At 40.3% G+C, this 26,756-nt stretch overlaps 3 protein-coding genes across 3 annotated transcripts; 2 read left to right on the plus strand and 1 right to left on the minus strand.

Annotated features, from left to right (window-relative positions):
* On the minus strand, window positions 1-5,580 carry LOC146739361 (uncharacterized). The gene has a single exon (XM_085502726.1). It carries the CDS (start codon window positions 5,578-5,580, stop codon window positions 1-3), a length of 5,580 nt encoding a protein of 1,859 aa, XP_085358852.1.
* Window positions 5,581-7,651: 2,071 nt separating this feature from the next.
* Window positions 7,652-19,610, plus strand: LOC100376178 (1,25-dihydroxyvitamin D(3) 24-hydroxylase, mitochondrial-like). Its single transcript, XM_085502930.1, has 8 exons — window positions 7,652-8,100; window positions 11,229-11,419; window positions 11,607-11,810; window positions 11,953-12,125; window positions 16,771-16,937; window positions 17,615-17,693; window positions 17,808-18,014; window positions 19,098-19,610. The coding sequence occupies exons 1-8, from the start codon at window positions 7,652-7,654 to the stop codon at window positions 19,209-19,211; spliced, it is 1,584 nt and encodes a 527-aa protein (XP_085359056.1). The 3' UTR covers window positions 19,212-19,610.
* Window positions 19,611-22,490: 2,880 nt separating this feature from the next.
* On the plus strand, window positions 22,491-25,975 carry LOC100369531 (uncharacterized). The gene is made up of 3 exons (XM_002738465.4): window positions 22,491-22,920; window positions 24,232-24,381; window positions 24,759-25,975. The coding sequence occupies exons 1-3, from the start codon at window positions 22,722-22,724 to the stop codon at window positions 24,977-24,979; spliced, it is 570 nt and encodes a 189-aa protein (XP_002738511.2). The 5' UTR covers window positions 22,491-22,721; the 3' UTR covers window positions 24,980-25,975.
* The last annotated feature ends 781 nt before the right edge of the window (window positions 25,976-26,756 follow it).

Genomic DNA, 26,756 nt, shown 5'->3' on the forward strand with positions numbered 1-26,756 from the left:
CTAGTTCACTTTTTCAAGTTCAGGGGAACACAAATTGAACTTGTAAACTTCTGATCTAGTGCGATTTTCACTAAAGTTCAGATTAAATCTTTGAGTCTGACGTTGTGGCAATGGTATATCATCTGTACTTCCACTGGTAGGGATGTTGATTTCATCATGCATGTTAGTGATACCATCTGTGGCAGTGGGTTGCGTTGTGTCATCGCTGGATGATGTCAATTCCTTCGATACAATTTCCAGCGGGAACAATTTATGAATAGGGCGGGACATATGACCATTGGAAGTTTTCACCTCAGCTGACCGGACAAGTCCATCTTTGCCGTAAACTAGACTGTTTACTATAGCAAGTTGCCACTTTACTCGGCGATTAATGTCGTCGTGTACTATGACAACATCACCTACTTTAATAGTATTGTTCTTTGTACCGGTAGTAGGGTGACGTTCGCGTAGTGCGGTGAGATATTCTGTCTGCCATCGACGCCAGAATTGTATGTGTAGACGAACTAAATGTTCATATCGTTTGTTGACTTTCGTATGACTGTCATAATCGGGGTCATAAAGTTCATCGTCGGTAATGTTTATGTACGGTAACTGTGTCAATGACCGGCCGTTGAGCAGATGAGACGGTGTCAAACTGACGTTGTCTTCGATGCTGGAAGACACGTATGTTAATGGACGATCATTAACAGTAGCTTCGATTTCGGTAACTATGGTAGAAAGTTCATCAAAGGTGATTAGCGCACGGCCCAAAACCTTTTTGATGGCGTTCTTGGTTATGCCGATTAACCTTTCCCAGAATCCTCCGAACCATGGAGCTCGTTTCGGGATGAACGTCCACTCGACGCGATGCGAAGCGAGATATTCGCGAACTTCTGAAGTATCGAGTAGATTGCGTATTTCTTCCGCGGCGGATATATAAGTGGACGCGTTGTCGGACAACATACGACTGGGTAGTGAACGTCTTGCAGCGAAGCGACGGAAAGCGTGTAGAAATGTCTTTGTTGACAGGTCGGGTATAACTTCCAAATGGACGGCGCGTGTCACTGCACAAGTGAATAAGCAAACGTAGGCTTTATTTCTTTTTCCATCAGGTGTTTTGGTTATGAGACTTCCAGTGAAGTCAACTCCACACACGGCGAATGGGGGCATCATATTTACGCGATATGATGGTAGCGGTGCTTGAACGGGGTTGGAAAACGGTTTTCCATCGACCTTGCGACACGTCACACAACTTCTCAGTATACTCTGTACAACCTGGCGTATTTTGGGTATCCAGTGTTGTTGCCGAATCTGGGTCACTGTAGACTGGACACCAGAATGTTTATTTAGTTCGTGTGCTTTCATCACAATTAGTCGTGTATATGCATGGTATGACGGTAACAGTATCGGGTATTTCGTCACATAGTCGAGCGGTGCGTTGTGGATACGACTTCCACAGTGAAGTATTTCCTTCTCGTCTAGAAATAAGTTCAATTGACGAATGAGCGGTCCGAACTTGCGTCGTTGTTCGCGTAACGCATGGATAGTATCCCCGTAATGTTCAGATTGGACATTTCTTGTCCACAGAAGTTCAGCGTTCTTGAGTTCTGTTGATGTGATTATATCGTTGTTATTGTCCGAGTTTGGCTGGCGAGTGATTTGTTTTATACGGTTAACAAATCGCAGAACGTAGACGGTCACACGCAACAGTTTATCGAGTGAATTGTACCTGGAAATGTCAATAATACGTTGAACACCGGAGTTGTCACTTTCATCAGTCTCTTGACGAGCGGTTTGTGCGTTGATGACTGGCGAAGTAGTATCCGGGTTGACGAGGTCGTCATCTTCCTTCGTGATGTTGACATGTAGTTGAGTAGCATTGTTCACATCCCATGTTGGCCACATTTGTTGATCTGGTAACCATGACGGCCCATAATTCCATTTGGGGTTTGAACGGAGGTCATTAGCTGATATACCTCTCGTTAGTAAGTCCGCGGGATTGTCCACGGTTGGACAGTATTTATATTCTTGTGTGAAGTCGCGTATTTCTTGCACTCTATTTTGAACAAATACTGGCAACTTCTTACTGCTATTAATCCAATGCAAGGTCGCTTGACTGTCGGACCACAGGAAATGTTCAGTTATATTGAATTTGTCCGATAAAGCATTCAGTACGAGTTTACCGAGTCTCGTAGCGATCAGTGCAGCCATTAATTCCAATTTCGGCAGAGATAATTCCGATTTAGGGGCGACTCGTGTCTTTGACATGACAAGAGCCGTTTCGTGCTGACGACGAAGAAACACAACAGCACCATACGCGGAAGTGCTCGCGTCTGCGAAAGTGTGCATTTGATAGGTATCACCTGGAGAAGTCTTGTCAAAATATTTCCGGTTGATTTGATTATCACGAGCAGCGGTTAAATCCTCAGCAATTAAGATCCATTGTTCGTAAAGTTCAGGACTTAGTGGTTCATCCCACTCCAATTTCAACTTCCACAAAAGTTGAATAAATAGTTTGACGCGTACCAATACCGGTGAAATTAATCCAAGCGGGTCGTATACACTCGCTGTGAAACTTACAATGTCACGTTTTGTAATAAACGACGCGACTTGAGGTTGACTGTTAACACGAGAATGTGTCAACACGTCGGATGTAATTTTCCACCAAAGCATACCAAGCACAGAAACTTCGTCGGCGGGCTCATATTTGTTATCTCGGGTAGCAAGTTCACACAAATCAGGAGAATTCGATGACCAAGCACGTAAATTAAATCCACAAGAATTCATGAGGCTCGTAGATTCACTGTAGTATTTAACAGCATCTGCTTCCGAATAGACTCCATCAATGACATTATCGACATAGATGTTGTCTTTCATTTGATTGGCAGTATTAATATCACAGTTATTATCCAAATGAGTTTTGATCACAGCATTCAGGATAAAAGGTGAGCACACAGCACCAAACAGCACAGATTTAAATTGATACACTTTGAGTGGACTGTCGATATTGTTCACGTCTGTCAGCCACAGAAATTTGGTAAATTTCCGTTCATCGGGATGCAGTCTCACGTTAAGGAATGCTTTCTCAATATTACTACAGACCGCAATATTGTTACCACGGAACCTCATTAAGATGGCTGGCAAATCATTAATCATAGAAGGCCCGGTTTGGAGACAATCGTTCAAACTCGGGGAATTGGCGTTTCGGCGGCAAGAGCAATCGTACACAATACGAATCGGGGTTGTAGTAGAGTCCTTTGCTACCGAGCGATGGGGTAGATAATGTCCGACAGTATTGTCATCATTGTAGACTTCTTCGATGAAATCGCGGTTGAGTTGCTGTTCGATGATAGAGTTGTATGCGTCGAGTAACTCAGGAGACAAACGTCTGAGCATGGCGCGCGTTCGACTAACTGTGACGTCGTAATTGGTAGGCAACGGTGGGTGGTTATCACACCATGGTAATCTCGCAATGTATTTTTTGTTTTCAATTTGCAAATGAGTGTCACGATAAGTTTCAAAATCCATACGTAATTCTGCGGAGGGGTCGTCGGTCACACCGATACTTTCTAAATCCCAGAGACGCTGGAGTTTGCTGTCGAGTTGTTGCGATTCGGTAGAGACGTGTAATATGTTCACATCTGCGTTCGTTGACCTTTGACCCTTGTCAACTGGCCCTGATAATAAATATCCGAATTTGGACGAAACCGCTGTAGGACCATTGCCGCGGATAACGTTATCCCCGACGTAATTCCAATACTGGTCAGCGCCGATAAGTAAATCAATAGAGAATGATTTATCTTCTGTGACTGGATGCGCAAATGTTAGTCCGCGCAAATAATCAACATGGTGAATAGTTTCAGTGATGTGGTTTGTCAGTTTAGTCGATATTTCGGAGATGAACAGTACGTCAATATTCGAAGTATGTCCCGACAAATCGTGTGCTGTGACACTAGCAAAGTCTAACGCTCGTGAGTGATCAGTATTGTCGCCAAATGTAGAAAGAAATACTTGTTCAGTGCGTGTAGGAGATAAGTTCAAATCGTTAGCAAACTTACGAGAGATGAATGAACGGCTTGCCCCTTCGTCGAAAAGTACGTTAGCTTGTAGTGGCTGGCTATTACCTACAGATATCGGAATAATAGCAGTCTTGAGAAGTACGGGACGCAGACATGTATTATTTGGCGAGTTCCTGTGGGTGTCGTTGAGTTTTGTCAATGTCACATGAATCGGTGAATTTGGATTCGTATCAGATGTTGCAGCGTCCGTCGCGGGTTGGCTTTCTTGGTGTAGTGTTGAGTGGTGTCTTCGTTTACATGTACGACAATTGAACTTAGATTTACATTCCGATGCTCGATGTCTTCCCAAACAATTGTAACAAAGTTTGTCACGTTTGACTATTTCCCAATGTTTGTTTATGTCCGTTACTACGCGACATGCAGAAGTGAAGTGTGTTCCTTTACAGTAGGTGCATTTGGCGCTGGCGTTACGCGGTTTCGGATCGCGTTTCGGAGATCGCACATTTGTATGAAATGTAGCAGTAATGTCCGGTTGATACCGTGAATTGTTGATTGACGATTCGTCGAGCGGGTTCCCGGATTGGATCGCGGTTATTTCGCGTAGCAGTGCTTTACGTAGATTAGGTAAACTCCAAGCTTCTCCCCCGATTTCGCGAGCGATTTGCTTTCGAATGGTTGCCGGTAGTTTGTCGCGGATGATCGGAACGAGGAGGTCACCGTAAGAACTTTCCGGTTTTCCGAGTGTTTGTAGACCACGGATATGTCCTTCCAGCGCGTCATAAAATCTACGCAGACTTTCGATGTCGCTGGTGGGTTGTTGCAATTGCCAGAGCGAAGTCATATGTGCCTCGGTAACTAGGTGGTCACGTCCGTATCGTTCTAAGAGCAGTTCAATAGCGTGGTGGTAGTTACCATCAGTGAGAGATAGTCCAGCAATAGTTCGCGCTGCCTCGCCCTTTAGCATGGTGCGTAGGTAGGTGAACTTTTGTACGTTGCTGAGAGTGTCATCATAATGAATCGAAGATCTGAAAATGTCATAAAAGCTAGCCCATTCCAGTACGTCACCTTCAAACTGTGGTAGGACGATCTTGGGTAGCGAGACGGTCTTTGTTGAGGAGGTAGACGATGTACCTGTCGATGAGGTGCCTCTAGATGAGTTGGCGGACGCGATGCTTGCGGTGTCAAGTAGCGGTTCGTTTTCTGTCTTCATCTTGTTAATGAAAACGTTCAGAGCGTGATTCTTGCAGAATACGTCGTCAGTATATTCGGAGCTCTCTTCGCTGACTGAATCAAAGAGTGCTTCTTCAGTGAGTTCGAGAATTTGTTCTTCGAGCATGATGAGCGTTGCGTAGCGGTCGGTCAGGAGAGAGTGGAGCGCGACGAGTTGTTCAATCTCTGTAAGCTTATTTTCCCGGCCTTCCGCGTCGGCGATTTGCTTCTTCTGGGTTTCGGCTTTGTTGAAAAGTCGTGTGAGCTGCCCTCGTTGACTCCTTCGCTTCAATTTCAGTTTTGCCAATGCGTTTGTCGTCTCCACTGCTTGGGCATCAGCAGCGGCGTTCTGTGGTGGCTGTTCTTCTGACATCGTGTTGAGCTGAGATATCCTGGTCTAGGTCACCAAATTATGTGGGGTATAATAATACGCTTCAGTTGAACTTGATGGCAGAATAAACAGTCAATGTGGATGCAAAACACGGTATGGTTTATTGCTGGATAAACTGGCATAGAAACATGTAACACATGAATAAGGAGCCCCGAAACTCCGAAACTAGCCCTTTATATAGGTGCGAATCGAACGTGAGAGAAAACACGTAAGCGGGAAATACAAAATGAAGTACGCAGGAGAAAAAGATACAATACAGAGTAAAATGATTGGCTGAAATTAAATGATTCTAATTGGTCGAGAATTACTCAGAGGAATCCTTCATGCGAAAGGTAAACGAATTAACTATAGCGAAATGACATGTAATAATAATATTAGCAATATGAAAACGAATACAAATATATATTATGAATCTCCGACAAGTTGCGAACCTGAATCTTATCCTTAAAAAAGAGTAAACTGAGGAAGCCATCATATAGGTTGCTCGCGACAATTTGTAACAAATCAGATAAATTTGACATATTTGGCCTTAATCAAGGGAATTTTATCCAAACGCTGCATTCTCGTCGATTCACTAGTTTCATATGGCTGCCTTTACTTCATAAAAAAAGTTTGTTTTTTTCCGCGCAAGTTAGAGATAAAGGCATCCAAGCAATCCTCTCTATTTTGAAAACAACTGTTTGGAATGGATGACATTTATTTATTTCGATCTGTTTTATTTAATATTTTAAAACGGGGGGGGGGGGGAGTCGTCACCTGCGCATGCGTCAGATGCCATAGCGAGTCATTGTTTACAAACAAATGTCTACCCATGAGCCTTTGCGTTTTTAGCGTGTGTTGTTATCGTCGCTTGGGAGTCAATTCCCGCGCTTGCGCAGGTGACGACCCTCCCGCTTTAAATACGAGCAAGCCTAAGTTTGTGAAAAAGACGGCTTGAAACATTTGAAGTTAGTAGTCAACTGGGTCAACTTTTCTGGTATTGCCAACTTGAATACCATAATAGTTGTATCGGCTTTATTTTTGGACTTTCAATATTTGGCGAAACTGTTGACTGCTGGGGTTTAAAACTAGGCAAATCACTTTTTTTTTAAGTTTTAAAAAATCCATGTGTAAAATAACCATGGTTTTCAAATGATGACATTGTCGTCAATCTTGAATTTAATTGTTGTTTGACATTCACACATGTCCCGGATTTCACCATAATACCAAATGAGCGCCATTTTAGATTGAGCATTATATATTGTTTCCATGGAAACAGATTCAAGTGACTCATTCTTGTTTTGTTCATCCTCAAATCTATGTATTATAAAGAAACGCTTGACTTCATTGCACTTTTGGAGGATCATACTTCCGCGAAATCTTTTATGAAGTGTAAAACCATAGACCTTAGAAAACGGATGTATATATATTAATGGGATTATCTATACAGGAGATTATAACCCACGTTGCACACAGAAAACTGGATTTTCCTTTGTCTCAGACAGAAGTTGCATGTCCTTGTTTTCTTAGGTCTATGGTAAAACATTCCGAATCCAAACCGTGTTTGTACACGAGGGATGCATGCCTATGTTTGGTTTCATTGTGAAACGTGTCTCTTATTAGTTCCACGGCTTCATTAATCTCCACGTAGATTTTGTGTTTTGAAGGTCATATATTTTGTGAAACTTGACATTCAAGGCGTTAAATAATAGGCGATGTCTTCGCAACGAGTCGTGTTTAAAATGGGTCTCGCGCAACGTCAGTATACAATTCGTGCTAAATGCACAACGACCACCTCCCGTTCAACTAATACCACGAGCCATGCTCCTATACCCTCCTGGAATTATAAACTGTCATTTTAAGCGCCTAAACGCCCTGGAAGGTATCGCTATAATCAGTTATCAAGTTCAAGTGCATTTCTATCAGCAGTCGTGGTTGACCCATAAGCGTGAACTTTTGCATAAACCCGTCGAGCGACCAGCAGGTCGAAGTCAGGTCAAACTAAAGGTACTTGCAATTGAACGCCATCGTAGGTGCATCGCCGTCCATTGAAGACTCCAGTCATAGTGTCATGATGTTACGAGAGGCATTGCGGAGCGTAAGTTCAGTGGAAAAGGGCACAAGATCAACGCTGAGGACATTGTACCCTTGGCATTATAGCTTAGCGACGAGGAGTTTAGCGAATAACGTCGAGAGTCAGTCGACCAAACAGCCAAATCATACAAATAATGACAAGATCAAGCCGTTCAGTGAGATGCCGGGAAGAAGAAATAAGTTCCTCAACTACCTCGACATGTTCCGAAAAGGCGGTGTGTCGAAACTGACAGACTACGTGATCTGGCGTAGTAATACAATCGGTCCAGTATGGCGAGAAAACATTGGTGTGTTGCAGGTAATGATCACTGACCCCGAGGCTGCAGCCATTGTGTGGCGTGCTGAAGGTAAATACCCACGACGTGCACCTTTCGAGCCGTGGCTTTTATATCGAAAACGATGTGGCTATGCACTGGGCGTATTTCTGGCGTAAGTAGTTATTTTACTTGTAGTACAGTATACCAATTAACATATGTCAACAGTTAGTTAGCCACTGACCCGCATGCGCACTTGCTTACTAGTATATGCCTGTCCCGCACGCTTACAAGTATGCCACGCATAATGTATACTTCACCCATTTGTCACTATATGTATGTCACATAGTTATATGTCACGAATATATGTACACCACGCCTTATACCACGCCAACTTATATGCCATCAATATTTGTACGCTACGCGCACCCATTCATGTCACGCCTTATGTACGCCACGCATAATGTATACAACGGCCATTTATATCACGCGTATATGTACACCATGTATACTATATACCACGCCCATTTATGTCACGCCTTATGTACGCCACGCATAATGTATACAACGGCCATTTATATCACGCTTATATGTATGCCATGTATAATATATACCACGCCCATTCATGTCACGCTTTACGTACGCCACGCATAATGTATACAACGGCCATTTATATCACACGTATATGTACGCCATGTATAATATATACCACGCCCATTTATGTCACGCCTTATGTACGCCACGCATAATGTATAAAACGGCCATTTATATCACGCTTATATGTACACCATGTATAATATATACCACGCCCATTTATGTCACGCCTTATGTATGCCACGCATAATGTATACAACGGCCATTTATATCACGCTTATATGTACGCCATGTATAATATATACCACGCCCATTTATGTCACGCCTTATGTACGCCACGCATAATGTATACAACGGCCATTTATACCACGCTTATATGTATGCCATGTATAATATATACCACGCTCATTCATGTCACGCCTTATGTACGCCACGCATAATGTATACAACGGCCATTTATATCACGCGTATATGTACACCATGTATACTATATACCACGCCCATTTATGTCACGCCTTATGTACGCCACGCATAATGTATACAACGGCCATTTATATCACGCTTATATGTATGCCATGTATAATATATACCACGCCCATTCATGTCACGCTTTACGTACGCCACGCATAATGTATACAACGGCCATTTATATCACACGTATATGTACGCCATGTATAATATATACCACGCCCATTTATGTCACGCCTTATGTACGCCACGCATAATGTATAAAACGGCCATTTATATCACGCTTATATGTACACCATGTATAATATATACCACGCCCATTTATGTCACGCCTTATGTATGCCACGCATAATGTATACAACGGCCATTTATATCACGCTTATATGTACGCCATGTATAATATATACCACGCCCATTTATGTCACGCCTTATGTACGCCACGCATAATGTATACAACGGCCATTTATACCACGCTTATATGTATGCCATGTATAATATATACCACGCTCATTCATGTCACGCCTTATGTACGCCACGCATAATGTATACAACGGCCATTTATATCACGCGTATATGTACGCCATGTATAATATATACCACGCCCATTTATGTCACGCCTTATGTACGCCACGCATAATGTATACAACGGCCATTTATATCACGCGTATATGTACGCCATGTATAATATATACCACGCTCATTCATGTCACGCCTTATGTACGCCACGCATAATGTATACAACGGCCATTTATATCACGCGTATATGTACGCCATGTATAATATATACCACGCCCATTCATGTCACGCCTTATGTACGCCACGCATAATGTATACAACTGCCATTTATATCACGCTTATATGTACGCCATGTATAATATATACCACGCCCATTTATGTCACGCCTTATGTACGCCACGCATAATGTATACAACGGCCATTTATATCACGCTTATATGTATGCCATGTATAATATATACCACGCTCATTCATGTCACGCCTTATGTACGCCACGCATAATGTATACAACGGCCATTTATATCACGCGTATATGTACGCCATGTATAACATATACCACGCCCATTTATGTCACGCCTTATGTACGCCACGCATAATGTATACAACGGCCATTTATATCACGCGTATATGTACGCCATGTATAATATATATACCACGCTCATTTATGTCACGCCTTATGTACGCCACGCATAATGTATACAACTGCCATTTATATCACGCGTATATGTACACCATGTATAATATATACCACGCCCATTCATGTCACGCCTTATGTACGCCACGCATAATGTATACAACGGCCATTTATATCACGCGTATATGTACACCATGTATAATATATACCACGCCCATTCATGTCACGCCTTATGTACGCCACGCACAATGTATACAACGGCCATTTATATCACGCGTATATGTACACCATGTATAATATATACCACGCCCATTCATGTCACGCCTTATGTACGCCACGCATAATGTATACAACGGCCATTTATATCACGCGTATATGTACACCATGTATAATATATACCACGCCCATTCATGTCACGCCTTATGTACGCCACGCATAATGTACACAACTGCCATTTATATCACGCTTATATGTAAACCATGTATAATATATACCACGCCCATTCATGTCACGCCTTATGTACGCCACGCATAATGTATACAACTGCCATTTATATCACGCTTATATGTAAACCATGTATAATATATACCACGCCCATTCATGTCACGCCTTATGTACGCCACGCATAATGTATACAACTGCCATTCATATCACGCGTATATGTACACCATGTATAATATATACCACGCCCATTCATGTCGCGCCTTATGTACGCCGCGCATAATGTATACAACGGCCATTTATATCACGCTTATATGTACGCCATGTATAATATATACCACGCCCATTCATGTCACGCCTTATGCATGCCACGCATAATGTATACAATGGCCATTTATGTCACGCGTATATGTACACCATGTATAATATATACCACGCCCATTCATGTCACGCCATATGTCTGCCACGCATAATGTATACAACGGCCATTTATATCACGCTTATATGTACGCCATGTATAATATATAATCAACCTCATTTATGCGAGGATATGTACGTTATGTATAATATATATGAGGAGAATCTAATAAGTTATTCCCAAATATGTCATGACAATCTGGAATAATAGTATATATTCTTTAAATTGTTAGGGAAGGCGAGGACTGGCATCGGCACAGGAGTGTAGTACAGAAACCTCTACTACGACCCAAATCAGTTGCATTGCACAACAACGCGCTGAATGAAGTTGCTGATGATCTCATTGCTAAGATGAAGACTGGTCGTGATGAGAATAATGTCATGGCAACCATGGATGATGATTTATTTCGCTGGGCAATGGAAGGTTAGCATTTGTTGTCCTAATACAATGACTATATTATGGGATATTATTGATTTACTGCATATGCTTTCGGGAAAGGGAATTCGAGTTTGGGGCTTAGTCAGTTTCAAGTAAAGTCATTGAGTTAAATCGATATTTGAATAGATTAAGTTTTGATTCTTATAATTTTATTTAATCTGCGGTATTGCAGGTGTGGGCACAGTATTGTTTGAAAAACGTATTGGACTGATTGGAAAAGGAGTCAACGAGGAAGCCGAGAGGTTTATCAGCGCTGTTCGCGATTTTTTTGGATATTCAGAAAGGCTTATTTTCTTTCCATTAAAATATCAAGAGAAGTTTAACATGTCTGCTTGGAAAGGGATGGTGAAAGCAGCCAGAACACAATTCGAGATAAGTACGTACAATGTCGTATGCGTTGCTTTACCGAAATCGCTACAACAACTGTTACTGCCAGTGCATCCAGTCTCTGGTTTTGAATTTCGATATGAGCCACGGAAGTTAGCTATTTCACCAAACTATATATTTGTTGCATTCAGCTGAACGGTTCATGAATGAGAAGTTAGAGGACATGAAAAAAACTAGAAGTGAAGCCGCCACCACAGATGTAGAGGAGAAGCAGTTTGTTAAGTATATGTATTCAACGGGGAAACTAACAGACAAGGAGATACTTGCAAATTTGACAGAGATGTTTGGTGCTGCAGTTGACACTGTAAGTTATGTTACTTTTATGTTAATTTGAACACTGAGTTTTAAATAGTGTCACTCATGTTTACATTGCTGATGACACCATGGAAACTTTGTATAATCGTGTTTTTTTAGTCAAAAATCACAAAAAATGGATTGATTGATTATGAAATCAACCACACTCAATCAATCAAGTGTATCCCAGCAAACACCGGATGTGTCCCCTGTGATAATACCCTCATAAAAATGTTATTACAATTTTTCTTTTCACTAGCCTGAATTCCAATATTGAGTTAGTACTGGCATTATCGAAAACAAGTTCAATGTAATAGATGAAATTCTAGCAAATGCAACTTGACGCTGAAACTCTTACGGTAGTCATCGCACAACGCATGCGCGAGATATATGGGTCTCATATAAACAAAGATCATAGAGTACAGACTGAGACGTTACCAAGTTTTTATTAGGTTTTTTTGTTGGTGATTGGAAGATTTCGACGGAGTCACCGGCGGCAATTAGTTGAAGTCACACCCAGGTCAAACCTCGTACTTGTGATTTCCAATAGAGGAGCGCAATGGATTGTGGGAAAATCAATGTTTATCAACACAAATGTCGCACATGCGCAGCGCGACAACCACCGCCCTTTAAACTCATGTTATAAAATCAAATCATAAAGCTAGTGGCAACGATTCTGGATAGTCATTATGTGTTTTTTACTGCCCTCAATGTCTGGATCTGATATATTTGTTATGAATCCTTATTACCAAACGCTTCAGCGTGGTATTAAGAGTTTGTTTTCAGGGGTGGGTGATACCAAGGTGGGAAATGGATGCACATATGGGGTTAATTCCTTGAATTGCAATATAGAGGGTTCAGGCTGAAATACAATATATAGTGTTTTCATGTTTCGTCTGATATTTCTGTGGTATTCTGCTGCTGTAAGTAATGCTCGATTTGTTCCGAAATTCAGTATATTGTGTGTATTCCAGGGTTATTCGTTTTTTGCTGAAAACACCCCTATTTTTTAGTGGCAGAGTTTGAATAGTCTCACTCCCACTGGGAAATCTGCATTGTTGCTTGAATGTGAGTTAATTAAACACATTTTCCAGACCGGCGAAAGAGTATGCAACAGCCAATTTTAACAGCCTGTCACGTGATTTTAGTCTGAATGTCAACATGAACAGGCTAGTCCATTTTACGCAGGAGTAATTGGGAGTAGAATATGTGAGGGATAGTATCAACAGAGATGTGTATAGTGAAAAGTAATATCTATCCTTCATTTACATCTCTGAGCATTTCTGTTTTAGTATATTGGTTTGAAAATGTTGGACTTGCATGATTTGCAATGTGTTTTTTTAATGGGACTCCCCTATTGATCGAATCCCGGGTTTGAACGAGAACGGCACACCACGTGATTCGTTTGAATACAATGCTGATGGCAAACATGCCGTGTTACTGCGGTACTCCACTGACGGGATGACTTACTGCATGCTACAACTTCGCTTGTGATGTTGCTTGTTAGCCATGGATTACATGAATCTTGATTACCAGTCAAATGTTGCTCATTTGACGTTGGTAATCTTTATTTGGAACTGAGTAACTTCCTGGTACTTCGTACTATGATAAAAATCAGTCAACATACATCAAGTTCTCACAATCGTAGTATTCCATGTGATGTACACCTAATATGCCAAAAATGTTGCTGAACGATTTGAACTGAATAAAAATAGCAGACGAAAATTTGTTTACAAAATAAAAATACTTCGGTTGCCAATGAAAACCGGTAAAAAACAAGCAATATGTTTTCGGCTGTTATCATGGAAGGGACATGAACGTGAAGCTAACGTAACTGTTTATAACTAAAACCGGGCACCTGATACGAGGTTTGCAAAATAACATGGCAGTCATTAGAAGTCACTTTATTTTATTGTTAGGACGTATTCAACCGTTAAATGTATAATTTCCAATCGTTTTGCGATAGTATTTTCTAGATTGGAAGCAGCATTTACATTTTATTCAAAGTTCAAAGCTGCGTTGGAATTCCGTTGACAGTGGTAACAATGTCGGCGCCGGTGATCTCTTACCAGTGCGCAACGTAGCCAAAATAAAAGGCATGATCATTTGGGCACTGCTATTACAAGACTTTGGCTGTTGCCATGGTAGCGGTAGGTCAGGATTGTTTTTCCAATTAGTGATGGTACGACCTGCCTGTCAAGTATGAACCGTGACAAAATCAGCCAAGCCAAAAAAAAAATCACAGAAGAGTTAAAAAGCCATTCCTGCTGAACAGTTACTTTAACTTCGGGGTCAACTTTCTCATTAATGAAAAAAGATATCAAAAATTCAAAAAGTAACTTTTTGCCCACACTCCAGCCGAGGACAATGAGCTATGTCTGAGGTGTTGTATCACAGGGAGTTGGACAAACTTGTGTATTTTAATAAATTATTGAATAATACAATGTTATATAACTTTTCTTTTACCCCCCTCCCCTTCCTGGTATCTATTTCAAGTATTTTTGTCAGGTTCAAATCGTTCACCAGCATTTTTGGCATGTTAGATGTACATCACATAGAATACTAGGATTGGGAGAACTTAATGTTTGTTGACCACCTGGAATCTGAGTTTTATAAATCTTGAAGGGCTCTCGGAAGATCCACCCGCTGCCTGGACCCGCAGTAAAATCTCCGATTAATATGGAGCCGCAACCATCAACATCGATATACCATGAGGTTTCTGCTGGCGACGTTGCGGCGTTACTCAGTTCCAAATAAAGATTACCAACGCCAAATTAGCAAAATTTAACCGGTAACCAAGACTCAGTCTATTCACGACAAGCAAGCAACATCACAAACGAGGTTGTAGTGTGCAGCTCACGAGTCAGCGACGACCGATTTCAACGAAAGTCATTCCGTCAGTGGAGTACCGCAGTTGCACGGCATGTTTGCCAATGTACAGATCTGTGGAGGAACTTTTAACTTCAACATCAACCGTGTATCGTAGTCGCCCAGTTTAAGTTCTGGTTCTGTCGTGGTCCCAACTAAAGGGCGACAGTCGTCGTGTCGCGTCCTGTTCGATATGGGACTCACAGCGACGTATACAACGCGTGTAAAATACATTGTTTATTTACATGAAATTCGAACACACGCTGTGCTACGACCACCGCGCTTAAACATCCACGAGTTATTTATTCGGACAATGACTTAAATTAGACGTCTGATTATTTTATTTTCACACGTACAGCGACACGCGTTCTACACTGACAAGCGTTGCTAGGTCGCAGCACTGTCTTGGAGCATATTAATGGGCAATTGGGTTCCCCGATCTAAATTTCTATCCCGGTTTGTTGCACGTTCTTTTTTTAATATGAAATAATCAAATATGGGACATGTGTATAATAACAGAACCCCACACCCTCCCCGTGGCTTCGCTCGTGAAAGTACGGCAGCAGGATACACCGCATCACTCGTGAAAATAACTTCCATACGCAATGAAAGCCACGGGGAGGGTATCTGTCATAATACTTCATTATCACTGAAAACATTTTTCCCCTGAAATAAATTCCAGTGAATATGCCATTTCCCTCATACTATATTGAGACACAGCGCAGTAAAAATTAGATTCACATGTAATGCTTGAAAACATGTCAGCAAAAATAAATTAAGTGAAATTCTACGTGACTTCATAATAGTTGGAAATGAACACATTACACCCGACCCTACCACTCCATATACAATGTAAACTACACCCCAAAACATCCTTTCACCCACAGTTACTACCGTGTTTCACCAGTGTATTCTATTTGACGTCAGAAGAAATTGAAATAAACAAATTAATTATAATTTCAGACTCTAGTTGACCACTAATTAAATAAACTACTAGTATCTCGTCTTTATGTCAACTTGCAGTTATTCGTTGCCTACATCAGTGACTTCAAAATATATGTTTCAATCCCAGGAATTTCACTCGCTGTTAATTGCATGGGAGTGGCAGTCTTTAATGAATTTCTATTGTCATGTCAATTTCTTGCGATTACTCGAACATTAAGCTGTAACCACATACCGCCTAGGTGCTGTAATTAAATCTTGGTGTAAGCACCATATGAACTATGAACAATGCATGTGAAGCCAGCTGTGGGGTATATTCAATCCTATAGATTTCTCATTGTTTGGTAACTATTTGCTGCAAATGCAACAAAAATCAATATAAAAAATATTACCCACACAGTATTCTACAGGTTACTTGTGTAGTTTATTTGTTATTTGAAGAGAAAATAATTGTTACTAAAATTTGGAAATTTAATTATTTTATTTAATGGGATACTCAACATATTGTCTTTGCTTGATGTTACTTTGAAATAAAAAAAGGAAACAAGAAGCCTAGTCTGGTTAGATCGAAGTTGTAGTTGGCCTCTCTGTAAATCTAACTTTTTCTCTCCAATAGCGTCTTACTTACTGATTATCCCTTCAACAGGGTAGTCAATAATATTGTCTAATTAAAGGGCGGTGGTCGTCGCGCAGCGCGTGTTCGAATTTCATGTAAATACACAATGTATTTTACACGCGTTGTATACGTCGCTATGAGTCCCATATCGAACAGGACGCGGCACGATGACTGCCGCCCTTTAAGGTATGTTTCAATTGTATAATGTTTTTATATTTATTTTGTTCAGACCACTAACACAGTTATATTCATCCTTGATTTGTTGGCCTGGAATCCAGAAGCACAGGAAAAGTTATATCAGGAAATCAAAAATGTCATACCAGAAGGAAAGTCAGTCAGCCAAGAATATTTAAAGGAGTTACACTACCTAAAAGCAGTCGTAAAAGAAAGCATGAGGTACTCGTAGAAAACATTTCAGCGTAATTTGTCATGCATGTTACCCTCGACCATTAATGAAATCACTTGACATGTTCATTGTAGTAACTTAAAGCGCGGGGGGGGGGGGTCGTCACCTGCGCACGCGCGGGAATTGATAACACGCGCTAAAAACGCAAAGGCTCATGGGTGGACGCTTGTTTGTAAACAATGACACGCTATGGCCATCTGACACGTGCGCTTTAAGTGATTGTTTCCGAATCGTACTGGTACTCACATTCAACATAACATCCGACTGCACATGGCTTCATCTACGCCACTTTCTAACTATTCAGCTTCACTCAACATAGTATCAAGTGTATCAGTGATTGTACTAAACGTCTGCGAAATGGTATACACATTGACACATCGCCTATATGACGTAACGTCAGTGGGCAACAGGAAGGTCTCAAAGCGTCGGTGTCGTGTTGATCTGTAGTCGCCCGACAATGGACATTACGTTTTTGAGAAATTTTACTGTATTTTAGATGACGAACTATCACTCAACAAAACATAGTGGTCGATTTGAACAGTGTTTCCACCCATATAATTACGTCATTTTGACGTCACGGAACCGCTCTGTCACTAGAGGGTGCGATTTATAGGAATGATGACGTTTTTTCTTAACAAATAAACTGTGCTTACCATTTATGATTTAGGTTGCGTCCCGTGACGCCTTTGCTTGTTCGAATACTGGACACTGATGTCGTTCTCTGTGGCTACAACGTACCAGCTGGTGTAAGTACTAAAATTGAACATACTTCGCTGTTAAATTGAACATATTAAACTTATGTTAAAAAATGATCACATTCTGAATATAATATACATTTCTAATACGTTCATCCTAAATAGAAAGTACTGACCATACACTCTACCGCTATGGGACGCAATCCGAAGTTGTTTCCAAACCCTGAGAAATTTCTTCCAGACAGATGGTTAAGATCGAATAAGGAATCACACGATATCAACCAGTTCACTATACAGCCGTTTGGGTTTGGACCGAGGCAGTGTGTTGGTAGAAGAGTAGCAGAGTTGGAAATATACATAACTCTTACCAAGGTAAGTAAATTGAATGCAACAACCAAAGTTTGTATGGGGGATCTACCCGGAATATTGAAACAAGTGATGCGCTGGGTTGGGCGGAATGTCCATTATAGCTACCCTCCACATCGTGTATCGGAACAAAATAGTAAATATAATCTCAGACAACTAATAAACATTACTGTGAAGGTAGAATATACATTCAAATAATCGTTACTTTCCTAAAATATGGTCAATTTTAGCCACAAAATATATTATTCGGCAACTCGACATAAAACTCTCTCGTTCACGGGTGATCTCATCTGAACTGAATACACAGAGAAAGACTGAAATACATGCGAGACCATGGATTCCCGATGTATGTACTCGCCATTCGGCAAAATTCGGCAAAGAGTGAGCCACCAGCGTAGCCGAAACGCACGTTTGCCGGGGATTAGGCCGATTGTCACCTCCAAACAATAGCGTTGCCAGTCTGTTTATTAGTGGTCTTACATATACTAGTAATCAATTATAGGGTACTGTAAAAGGATTAATTATTCACTGGGTTTTAATTTTGCTTATTTCGCTAACTGAAAAATGCGCTAAATTAAAACCCAGTGAATATGTAAATTTAGCATAGAACACTTTATCTAAATGATATAACCGTGAATTTAAAACCCACTGAATATGCCTGAAATGGTAAATCAGCGAAATTTAAACCCAGTGAAAATTAGTCATTTTACAGTATACAAGAATGTACAAAGAGCGTTTGGGACAATCAAAACGCTCCATTTTCGGGCACTGAATGACTAATTTGTGAATTTGACCATTGACCTTTCGAGCTCAGAATAAGATAATCATTATTCATAAATTTACCATTATGTATGTTGAATGTGGTATACAAGTATTACCAATAAATTTCAATACGTATTTTCAGAACTTTATATAGACAAATAACCCACCTCTTTAGTGGCTGTACATATCTGAACAGCTCTTTTCAAGTGCATATGTATTGGTGCTACCACTAATATATAATATACATATCCATTGCTAAAAAAACAAAAAGTATGTTTTACATATATTCCATTTATTTTATATATGACTGAACTCTTTCCACTTCAGATACTCCAAAACTTTCGTCTAGAACCCAACAGCGATAAACCACTGGAGATGACCACACGATTGATTACAGTGCCGGCTACAAAGTTGAACCTCAAGTTCCGTGATCGCGATTGAAGTTCCAAAACAAGGAAATCTCTCTAGATTATACAGTAACCTGTATTCTATTCTGAATGGATGTAAACGTATTGGGATCTAACATGTGCATTGGATATACATTTCGGAATCATGCATGTGATATTTAGGGGTAACTCATTCGCGGCTGGAATATTCCGGGAAAAAAATTATGCAAGCTGAAATCAACGAAATAAAAATCTAAAATGATCTGACACGATCGTAAGAGAAAAAAAAATGCAATTTTAATTTACCAATTTCCTCCGGCCCCTCCCCGCATTTCAAATTTGTCATTGCCTTAATATATGTAGGAGACGGAGAAAGGAAATTATATCTGTATATTACACATGTAGAATGAACGTTGGGAAATACATGTTAATAAAGTTGTAATGTTTATCACAATTAATCCCGTCGTCTTCCGTAGATGTATGTTTATTGTCTTTCTGCTTTTTCACACAAAAACTGCACATTTTCCTAGTCAAAGTATATTTTTTGACATGAACACAAGTTATATCATGACTACAAACATTGCTAACGTTGTTGCTGCTGTCGATCGGCACTGATATCCCGAGCCAGCGTCTAATACATACATTATACAGACCACGTTAAACGCATTTCTTTTGACAAACTGTCATGTGTCGCACGTGTCTATATCTCTAGCTATCAGTAACCGGCATTTGCCATAAAACATATATTATTCACAGACGAGTGAAAATTTATCAAAGCCAGAAAAAAAAAATACGTCTAGAGATTTTTAAAACGTCTGTCATAGCATTTTTATATTACTATATGCCAAAACATGTAGTACGTGCATTGTGTTCAATAAAGGTCAATTGTAAGGGACGACGTCAAAAGATCGATGTCGGATAAAAAAACTTAATTCCTTTAGTTTTTTTCCAAACCCCCCTGCCCCCCACTGAAACTTAATTGATAAATATTGGTCATGGCGTCAGACTACATTCACCATTAAATACAAATTGATAATCGGACAGTAGTATTGCATAGACGTTGGTTGTCGGGTGGGTGTAACAAGATTTTACAAATGCACCTCATTTGACGCACAGATTTACACTCGAACCAAACCATTTTTTTTCCCTTTTCGGTTATTTCTGTCCATGATTGGATAGAAAAAAACGAACTACAAATACTCCAAGATTTTTTTGACTTCATTAAAAAATAAAATCGTTTTTGTAGGATGGAAACTTTTTGAGGTCAAAACCCCCCACCCTCAAACTAAAAGAAATAATTTTTTTATCCGACATCGATCTTTTGACGTCGTCCCTAACATATATATGTAACGCGATGACTGTGACGTTTTAGGGTTTTGATGGTGATTCTTCGGTAATCAACCCATCTGTCTAGTGTCATCGACCAGCCTGAATGCTACATTGCGTGCATATACATTGTACATACCATAATTGTGTTATGTACGACCACAACTAGAATCGAGTTAAGTTCTATAGTTTTGACTTTTTGTGTAAAAATAACCAAGACGAGCAGTAGTAAACGAAACGAGCGTGGGTTGATTTATTGATTTATATATCGAGAAAATTGCACAATATATTTCATCAGCTTTGGTATAATAAATTAATAAGCAACCCACACTCGCGATCGCATAGGCCACTTTAAAATTGTAAACTGTATTTTAAAAACACGGTAAATCGCAATCATGAAAGCTGTCTGCGACAATGTGAAAACCTAATACCCTCCCCCTCCCCCCGATTCCCTATAATTGTCAATTATATGTATCATGTCGCTTGCTTCAACAAAAATGTGTTATGATCAACGGATGTACAATAAAACAGAAATTTGTCTCGATGTGGAACTGGAAGTGTGAAGAACCTTTGTTCACGGGTTTGGTTAGTTTGAAGATATTGTACTGCTGTGCTCATCGTGGACGTTGTCATCTAACATGTATTTCATGTTTAATGGGCAATCACTTTGAAATATATCAAATATTTTAAATATTAATTAATCTCAAATATCCTATCCGTATCTACATTGAATTGGCTCATATCGATTTACACCGATGGGAGTTGAAACGATTATTTTCAATGGATTCGCTGTAATTCTGTAATTTTTGAAAACCAAACCCATTACAGTGCTCAGCAATGATTTTTGAATTAAAATAATTAGTAAATATATATATAATAACTATATTCTTAAAGAAATAATCGTTTTTTCATATACATCTGATCTTGATTTCATCTCACGAATGTGTTCAGGTAAGATGACTGCCAGGTTTCTTTTATAATTGCTCGTATACTGCAAAACGTCTGTGCCAAGCCCAAATTTCGTGTCAGGTAAAACGAAGTGTATGTGGTGCCATATATTGCACCTATCATAAATAAAATCCATTATTCGCTTCAAAATAAATCGTTATCAGTTTCCGATAGGACGGAAATGTCGTCAATATATAAAAGTGTTGGATTTTAAAACTCGTTAAATCGATCTCCCAACCCCGTCGTTCCGATAATATAAGAACCATCTTCTCGTTTTAAAAAACAAAACCTCATCGTCATTAATAACATCTATTTGAAAATTCGTCGGTCACGTGGGCCAAGAATATTTGACTTAAACCAGAAACTTTTGGGGTCGCCTAAAATGTGTGTCACTAATTGAGAGTGGCCTGTATTTGATGTGCCTGATTTTTCAACAAGTAATTAAAGGTGTATCGTATTCTGTTTGGCACTAGGGTATTAGCATATTTTCTGCCTCTCATCTGCTGCCGCAGATGTTCTAACGCTTTGTCGCAGAAAGGTTTCCCTCTTGTATAACGTTTCCTATTTCTTTTTGGGTTGAAAATCAATCGTTTTATTGATCAAAATAGTGAAATTTAACGGTTTTACAGTATAATACAGACCGATATGGCTTATGGCCAATATGGGTTTGCCGTCAAATAATGAAGTAAAGCCGTCAAATTGTGGAGTTTTGCCGTGAAGTAATAATGTTTTTCCGTGAAATAATATAGTTTTGCCGTGAAGTAATAGTGTTTTGCCGTGAAGTAATATTATTTTGCCATTAAATAATAGAGTTTTGCCGCGATGAATGAAATATTCGTTGTCACTTGTATATCTGCCGGTGAGAGCACATTAACCATCTCCGACCATGTCAGACCAGGTATGTCTAATACAGGGTCTAATACATGCCTGCAATTACAATATCCCCGACTATAATTTCTCCCCAACCTATACCTATACTCCGATACCTTGCAGTGATTCTTATGCATGCCATGTCAGGAAGGTTGATGACCTGTGTTTTTTTCTTTGTGTTACCTGCCGTCCGAGTCGATGATCATATTGTGCAAGTGTGGTTGAATTAATTTTGGAGATGACATCACGGTGAATTCCCGGTGAGAGTGTTATAAAAGCAAGCGCAAGAGTTCGAATTACCGCATTACTTATTCAGAATGTCGAGAGGAAGGCACTGTCGCTCCTGTTCTTACCTATCCTATACCATGCATTTACAATTTTGACATTTACTAATCGGCTTCCAGGGAAGGCAGTAACAGCTATGAAGATTCGATTTGTTAGAGTAGCTTTTCTTCTCTTCTCGGCGGTGGGCGTACCTTCGCTAGGCATGTTACCAATCGTTGTCGATGAAGTACCGACGTGTCCTCCCAATTATTACTCGGACGGTTTGGGTCAATGTGAAGCATGTGAAACGTGCAAAGAGCTCACGAGGCCCCCTAGTGGGTGTAAAACATCATGCGGTGAGTCATATGTTATATATCGCCGTGTTATAGCGGCAAATACATTCCGTCAGTCAGTGTTAGTCTTGCATACAGGATCTCTTGGGGTGTTTTTTCAATAAAAAACCAGCGAAGCAAGAGACTGTATGCAAGTCTGAATCAGTGTGTGTTTTTGGTCCACCAGAAAGACGTACTCTCGCGAAATTGAAATGTTAAAGGGCGGTGGTCGTCGCGCAGCGCGTGTTCGAGTTTTATCTAAAAAAATAATGTATTTCCCACGCGTTGTATACGTCGCTATGAGTCTCGTATCCAACAGGTCGCGGCGCGACGACCACCGCCCTTTAAATATTCGAACCACTTGTCTCTTCTGCAGTATATCCAATGTATAAACGGGCTTTTCATACGGACACTCAGAACACTTGTATTGATTACTACCCTGGTAATAGGTGCGCGCATGGCGAAACACTCAAAATGCGAAAATATACCCTTTCACAAAGTGTTGCGAAAAATTTATATCCTTGACAGACTAGGTTTTTTGTCTCAGTTTGCTGCGACCCGTCTCCTGAAATGGCGATGCTGTTAAAAAACGCGTTTTGTTTATTATCACAGGAAACTGTGGAATACTTCATTTTCGCTTCAGCTTGGAATTAATTTTCGCTGAAGGAGTAATCCAGTGAAAATAAATTAAAATAAGATGAAAATCAGCCACACCCAATCGCTGACACGCGAATCCTATGCATGCCGTACCAGGAAGGTGCTTTCCCTTTCGAATGTTTTACTATACTTCCTGTTGCCTCCGTCTCTTGTTTATTTTAAGATTCGTGTCTTTGAAATCAAATGACTGGGGTCAATAGACCATTTTCCGTTCACTGCGAGAATCACGCGTTATGCGTGAAATCGAACGTAAAAACAGGACAAACAAAGGTCATAGCGTCGTAGTCGCGTCAAACATCGCGTGGGATTCGACAAACGCGAAAGTATTTCGGGGACATTTCCATGCTTAATAATGTGCTGTCCACATTTGATGATAGGCAATTTCGATTAAGTAAGGGTATTCGGAAGCAATATTCCTCTGTCGAAGATCGGCCGGTCAATGTAAGCTGCGAAATAAAGAAATTCTAGTTGAAAATCAAATCGTTCGATTTTTGCGGCAGACGTTCGACGCGCGTCTTTCATGCATCTCGCGAGATCTCGCAATTGTTCGGAAAATCACCTATTAGATGACAAATAGTCACGATCGATGCACAAAATTGTGTTCAAAAAACAAACTGAGAAATACAATACCCATATGATGTACATTATCATTAACTTTGTGTGTTCTTTTTATTCAAGAAGTGAAATCATTTGGAAGTGTAAATTACGTTGTTGTCGGCGTTTCAATTGCTGTAGTGGTACTCGTTGCTTTCATTGCCACTGTCGCAGTTCTTCTGATCCGACGGCAGTACAAGTTGCGATCGACCACAACAGATACGGAAAGGCAAGGTACGTGAATTAGCGGGATACACCGACTATATCTCGCAAATATTATCGTGATTGATGCGACGGAAGACCACATATGCAAACGGTAACGACACTGTGAACTTTTACATCCCAGTTTTGTCATAATGTTTCTACGTCAATACAAGGAGTAATTTATAGGACGGGTGTGTGCTTGACTGTATTTACACTGTTCTGTTATTATAGTTTTTTCCCGGTATACAACTTTAAACAACAACGGTTAACTCCCTTAGCTAATGTTCAATTCGCATACCTTACCTCACCGTCAACACAACATAACAAGCACTGTGATTGGCTTGAGGTAATGGAGCTATTGTCCAATAGGGAACAGAATTTAAAATGACAAATCGAAATTATTATAGATCGGCCCACTCAAACCGATGCGAAGAATGAGCCAACTGGTACGCCATCTACGACTCTATTTCGCCATGATGGGGATGATGATACTCAGGCTAGTATTGCGTACGGCAGCATGGAACAAGGCACGGCAGAACATTGGCATAGACATATCGGAACTGAGACCAATGAGGGACACAGTGGACCAGCCAGCTCCACGGCAGATTACTCTATAGTCAGACAGTAAATCATTTACATAATACGCAGCATCATCATCATCAGATTCAAATTTTACAGAATAGAGGTTGACAATATACAATCGCATGTAATGGCGGAAAAACTGAGCAAATTATTTTTTTTTCTTGTGGTTTTAAAGCGCGGTAGTCGTCGCGCTGCGCATGTGCGACATTTGTGTTGATAAACATTGACAAGTATGAGGTTTAACCTTGCCGCGACTTGCACTGATTGCCGCCGGTGACTCCTTCTATACATTCCAATCACATGAAAATTACTCAATTAAAGCTTGGAAACGTCCCAGTTCGTACTCGTTGATCTGCGCAACAGTGAAAGACACCATCTTTTTTATATGAGACCCATATATCTCGCACATGCGCAGCGCGACGACTACCGCGCGTTAAGCAAGATATATGTTGCTGTAAATTGTATTTAACTCTTCTCTATGAATTAGGTGTATGATTTTATTTTGTGAAAGTATTTGTTTCTGGCCAGTTTCCGGTTAGGTTTTACCAGACATGCGCACACTGGTTTAGCAAAGTGTAAAGAAATTACGTATACATCAGTTTTTTTTTACAGGCTTTTACTAGCATGCCCTTGACGGTAAATTAACCCGATGGCACCAACAACAGATCTAAGCTAATGTCATATTGCATTGCCTCAATCACGATTACATATGACAACGGTTAAAATGGTCCTGTTGGCAGAATATGACATCACTTTGGAGTGAAGTTATTTTGAAAATAACGTGTACACGAACACCTGAATTGTTCTGCACGTGACCTACATACCTCGTCATTGTTTACCACGCCCTCTGACGGCTGCTGCTAACTGTTTTGTCTTGCATTTGTAGTCGGGATCCATGGGTAAAATGTTCTTTTGTTTGAGAGACCGTTGGGAGCTAGGTTTTAAATGCATAGTCATATTTTGTTTCATGGGGCGATTAGTGTACATATTTCTTCCACAATATTTGTAATTTCCGAATAAATATTAATATTTTATAACTAAACTGTAATCTTCCGTCTTTTGTATATAAGTAGGGACTTATTGTTTTTTTTAAGGGTTTTGTCTTTGCTTGTGTTCAATAAAAATATAGACATAACTAGACCAAAGAGGTTGCATTGACAGATGATTATATCACAACACGCTGATGCACACATTTAAAGCGAGGGAGTCGTCACCTACGCATGCGTCAAGGGGGTGGGGTGGGGGGTCGCCCCCGAAAAGTTTTGAAGGGGCGCCCCGAATCAAGCTGCAACCTTTTGTGTATTTTTCACTTATGTATATGTCAGCGAAATTAGCGTTTCAGAAGGTCTAGATTTTATTTTTTCCGGAGGAGCATGCCCAGACCCCCTTGTAAGGCCGCCCTTTGCGTGAGGGAAGGTGAGCAGATCTCGCCCCCCCCTCATGCAACATTTCGTGCCGCCTCTCTCTGGCAGTAGTTACTCCATCTATTTGTGTTCCATACTGCAGAGTCGCCGCGTAAAACCCAGCATTTGTCCGGTTCAAAGGTGCATATGTATGCCGTAACAGGACACCAATAAAATCGGGTCAAATAATCTGACGTCATTTTATTGATATACACGGAAAAACAAAGCTAACATTGTCTATTGTTTCCGGTGGTTTCCCATTCTATTTTTAGTAATACGTCTTCGTCGACAATTATTTGAAATAAACTGGGAGTATAAATCCGAGTATACAAACCGTTGGTGACATCGATTAAACCGAATTAACGGTATTTTGAATCTGTTCAAATAACGCGTTTTATTACCAAACGCTTCAGCGTGATA

The sequence above is a fragment of the Saccoglossus kowalevskii genome, chromosome 8 (assembly GCF_978046115.1).
Source record: "Saccoglossus kowalevskii chromosome 8, keSacKowa6.1, whole genome shotgun sequence".
Classification (NCBI taxonomy): Eukaryota; Metazoa; Hemichordata; class Enteropneusta; family Harrimaniidae; genus Saccoglossus; species Saccoglossus kowalevskii.

Bases quoted from the DNA above. Each gene is read 5' to 3' on its own strand.
- LOC100369531 (XM_002738465.4), top strand. From the start codon at position 22,722: ATGAAGATTCGATTTGTTAGAGTAGCTTTTCTTCTCTTCTCGGCGGTG. The intron at 22,921-24,231 runs GTGAGTCATATG...TTTTTATTCAAG, and splicing joins TGGGTGTAAAACATCATGCG to AAGTGAAATCATTTGGAAGT. The intron at 24,382-24,758 runs GTACGTGAATTA...AAATTATTATAG, and splicing joins AACAGATACGGAAAGGCAAG to ATCGGCCCACTCAAACCGAT.
- LOC146739361 (XM_085502726.1), bottom strand. From the start codon at position 5,580: ATGTCAGAAGAACAGCCACCACAGAACGCCGCTGCTGATGCCCAAGCA.
- LOC100376178 (XM_085502930.1), top strand. From the start codon at position 7,652: ATGTTACGAGAGGCATTGCGGAGCGTAAGTTCAGTGGAAAAGGGCACA. The intron at 8,101-11,228 runs GTAAGTAGTTAT...TTAAATTGTTAG, and splicing joins GCACTGGGCGTATTTCTGGC to GGAAGGCGAGGACTGGCATC. The intron at 18,015-19,097 runs GTAAGTAAATTG...TTTCCACTTCAG, and splicing joins TATACATAACTCTTACCAAG to ATACTCCAAAACTTTCGTCT.